This window comes from Penaeus chinensis, chromosome 27 (assembly GCF_019202785.1).
Source record: "Penaeus chinensis breed Huanghai No. 1 chromosome 27, ASM1920278v2, whole genome shotgun sequence".
In the NCBI taxonomy this organism is placed as follows: domain Eukaryota; kingdom Metazoa; phylum Arthropoda; class Malacostraca; order Decapoda; family Penaeidae; genus Penaeus; species Penaeus chinensis.
Window position 1 is genome coordinate 6,691,139 of NC_061845.1, and position 3,750 is coordinate 6,694,888.

At 33.1% G+C, this 3,750-nt stretch overlaps 1 protein-coding gene across 2 annotated transcripts in view; it reads right to left on the reverse strand.

Moving 5' to 3' along the window:
* Positions 1-3,750, reverse strand: part of LOC125039460 (ataxin-2 homolog) — a 107,994-nt gene continuing 104,244 nt past the window's right edge. For both annotated transcript variants that reach the window (XM_047633414.1, XM_047633413.1), the window contains exon 10: positions 1-3,116. In XM_047633414.1, the coding sequence (XP_047489370.1) occupies positions 2,943-3,116 (174 nt within the window). In that variant the 3' untranslated portion in view covers positions 1-2,942. The remainder of the gene's footprint in view (positions 3,117-3,750) is intronic.

A 3,750-nucleotide genomic window follows, 5' to 3' on the forward strand; every position in this document is an offset into this window, starting at 1 on the left:
TTCAAATATACAATTTATTCCATTTGTCTTTTCTTATGATGGGTGCTGACTACACCACTTCAGCATAACAACATCAGGCTGTGGTAACACCACTAATTGACATATAAAAACAAGATATTACACCATAAAAACGGAACTAGACCAATTGAGATATCACAACTCACTCTATCCAAAAGAGACAATACTGGCGTGATATCCAGAAATAGAGCTCTAGTCTGCATTACATATCAAATTATTGTATCCTCTTTCCCATTCAGTCTGTGGTACTAGTACTTGAATGATTACTCCTTTGTTCTCCCTTTTAGAACCCATGTGGAATATTTCATTACTTTGAAATGAATAAAGTCCAGTGCATAATGATGTAACCATACACAGGAAATAAGGCAAGGCTGGTTTAGATACATAGTACTCATAAAGAAAGAAAGAAAAATATATATACATATATATATCACATAAACAATAGGCTTCTCTTTTCCATATTCCAAGGTTCACTGCATAATTTTCTTAAATAATATTAGATCTCTGACCAATAATGACTACAGCATGCTTGGTTTTGCACTAGTGTGAGTCTTCACAGTCTTATCATTAGTTATAAGGACTTCATGTGAGGGCACTGCCTCTATTAAACGTTTGATCTGCTGGTATCAAAGCATCAAAAGTTAAAAGCAAAATTAAAAGGGCTGGGAACTGTACTTTTCTGTAAATTACAGGAGGAAATAACCGGTATATATATATATATACTGTATATATAACATATCCAATAACAATTAGGACCTTTATGATAAGAAAAAAGGAATCCAATTCTTATTGGTCTATAGACAAAATCATTTGCCTTGAAAAACTTTCTGAAGAGAAATTATCAAACCACAGATCCAATGTGTCCCCAGTAGTTCAGAGGATCAAGTGTACCAAGATCTGTGATGCAATTTTTATCATTTCTTTCTGCCAACCCTTTTTATTTGTCATCCAAATCCTATGTTAGTGACGTCCCTTTGCTGGTTAAATTCTATACTTTCTGCCACTATAACTGTCGTGGCAATAAAGAACGCTACACTTAAAATTAAATAGTTTTTGAGATAAACGATGTAAAAGCAACTACTGGTTAAAAATCTTCAGGAAACACTGCATACAGTTTATATAAAATTGATGCTTTTACATCCTATGTCTCATCATAATAGAAAAAGAGAGAGAAAAAAAAATACATGAAAAAAGGAAAAGAAAAGAAGAAAAAAAATGATATGACTACATAAAAAAGTATTCAAATTATAACTAAGGATCATGTAAACTATGTACACCTTTAAATAAGCATATTGTAAGAATCAGAGATGAATCTTTAATGCACAAATCACATACAGTACCATGCACTCTAATACTCTCACTAATATCCATGCACTCCTGAGCACATACAGACTAACAATGTGCTAACAGAAAAAAAAATAAAAATAAAAAAAGAAAGAAATGTCAGGGTTCAAACAACAGGAACACTGTAAAGTTCTGGCCCGACCTTTGCTCTTCTAACAGTTCATAAATCACAGTTTTAACAATAAGTTCTATACAATTTTACCTTTGCAACAGTGTATGAAAGAAGAATATGAACAATTCATTGTTTCACATATGTAACCATACATCATTTTCAGAAATTCATAGTGCATTTCACCTTCCTAAATGTAAAATTATGCCCAAGACAAAACTAATGTTCCAAGCATTGTTAGGCTTACATGTAAAGTGTGTCACTGCTTAAATTTTATGTACAAGTAACAAACACTCAAATCTTGTTTGTAAATTATGATCTTTTCCATGTCAAATATATCTTTACCGCAACTATAACAAATTATGCATCTGAAAGAAATTTCAAAATAAATACTAGCGATTTTGGAAAATCTTTTAAAAAAGCATGAAAAATATTTGATTTCATCTCTTTTTTAAATGTAAGAGTAAATAAATTTACAGAACTATTTACAAATAAATTGATATTTTATGGCAACTCTCAATGTAGCCAGCAACATAGAAAAAAAAACTGTTCTCAAAGTTGTTGAGAAAATAATTAAGGTGCAAGTGAAAATCATGTTTAAAGTGCTAAATAAGATCATTATTAAGTGCTCCTGCTGACTGCTTTATCAAATCTTTGAAACTGCCAGAGGAACAAACTGTACACTCTAGCAACGAGGTAAAATAAAACCTATAAATGTTTCATGTAAGTAAAAATAGTTAGTAATTCTCCTTATCATATTTATTAAATTATGTGGACTACTAGCAAAAAATATACTGTAATATGGATTCAGTATCAGGTACCTATCAGTTACATTCTTCTAAGAGGTACACAGCAATTTCGATAAGTACACCAATACTTCTTAAAAGAACTGAATAATCTTTTTGATCTAAACATCAGAATTTACCAATCAATACAGACTGAGAAATGTCTTAGAAAAAGGTCATATAAAAGCCTCTGCAGCTTAACCAGCCATTTAGCTGGGGAGTTGAAGGTTCGGTAGTTTTTTGGTACTGTACAAATTTAGATCAACAATTACAGGATTTCAACAAAATTTTACATCTCTATGAACCTTTGAGGTACAACATTTTTAAAAGATAACAATACAATTAACAAACTTATCGCAGATTTCAAAAGAGCAGAATTGGGAGAAACAGAGAGTTACTGAAAGAAGTTTAATTTGTGTGTGTGTGTGTGTGTGTGTGTGTGTGTGTGTGTGTGTGTGTGTGTGTGTGTGTGTGTGTGTGTGTGTGTGTGTGTGTGTGTGTTTTATCTAAATCAAAATTGAATACATTAATGGTTATGTTTAATGATTACAGCGCTGAACATAATGTGAGAAATATGTGACTTCAAACAGTACTATTTTTTTCCTTGTATATTCTAAGCTGGCTTAAAACAAATTCATGTTTTAATGAGAGATATGCATGTTTTTCACTGCTCTTAAAGCATACAATCACGCAACAATGTCCATGGAGTCTGGAGTGAGAGCATCATCAAATGAATGATGAGAGGAATTCGGAGATGAGACCTGAGGCGAAGAGAACACCGGGTCACTTGTGAATGCTGGCCCGTCGTCGTCCATGAGGTCCAGATTAAAGCCTCCTGAAGTGAAGTCGTCTAAAAGTTCCTGTTAGAGAAGACGTGTTGTAAATTAGTACCTGCTGTTATTTTTTAATTTCAGGTCCTTTTATTGTTTATCAGTTTACTATTTCCTGTGTGTGTGTGTGTGTGTGTGTGTGTGTGTGTGTGTGTGTGTGTGTGTGTGTGTGTGTGTGTGTGTGTGTGTGTGTGTGTGTGTGTGTGTGTGTGTGTGTGTGTGTGTGTGTGTGTGTGTGTGTGTGTGTGTATCTTATATCTACATATAAATCACCAGTATTCATTATTGCAATATCAAAGAAACATTTCCAATAATCTATAAGGGCATGGGTAAAGGGTTCTGTCTAGGTAATCTACAGGTACTGTAATAATCTATACACTATACTAGAATTCTTTTTCTCATGAACTATACATTTATTATCTAATACCACAGATGTTTAAAAAGGGCTGTAACACCATACAAGCTGGACACAAACAATGTCTTATGCACTATCTAGTGGGCAGGTTATTAAAAATCTGACTATATGTTGGACAAGATGCAATAATGAAAGCCAAGGCATTACAAACTTTGCAAATATATGGAAGAGGTGGGGGTGGCATCCAGCAATACAATCAGGATTTAGGATATTATGCAAGCAAAGCAACAGCTTATTGTGGTCATTAGT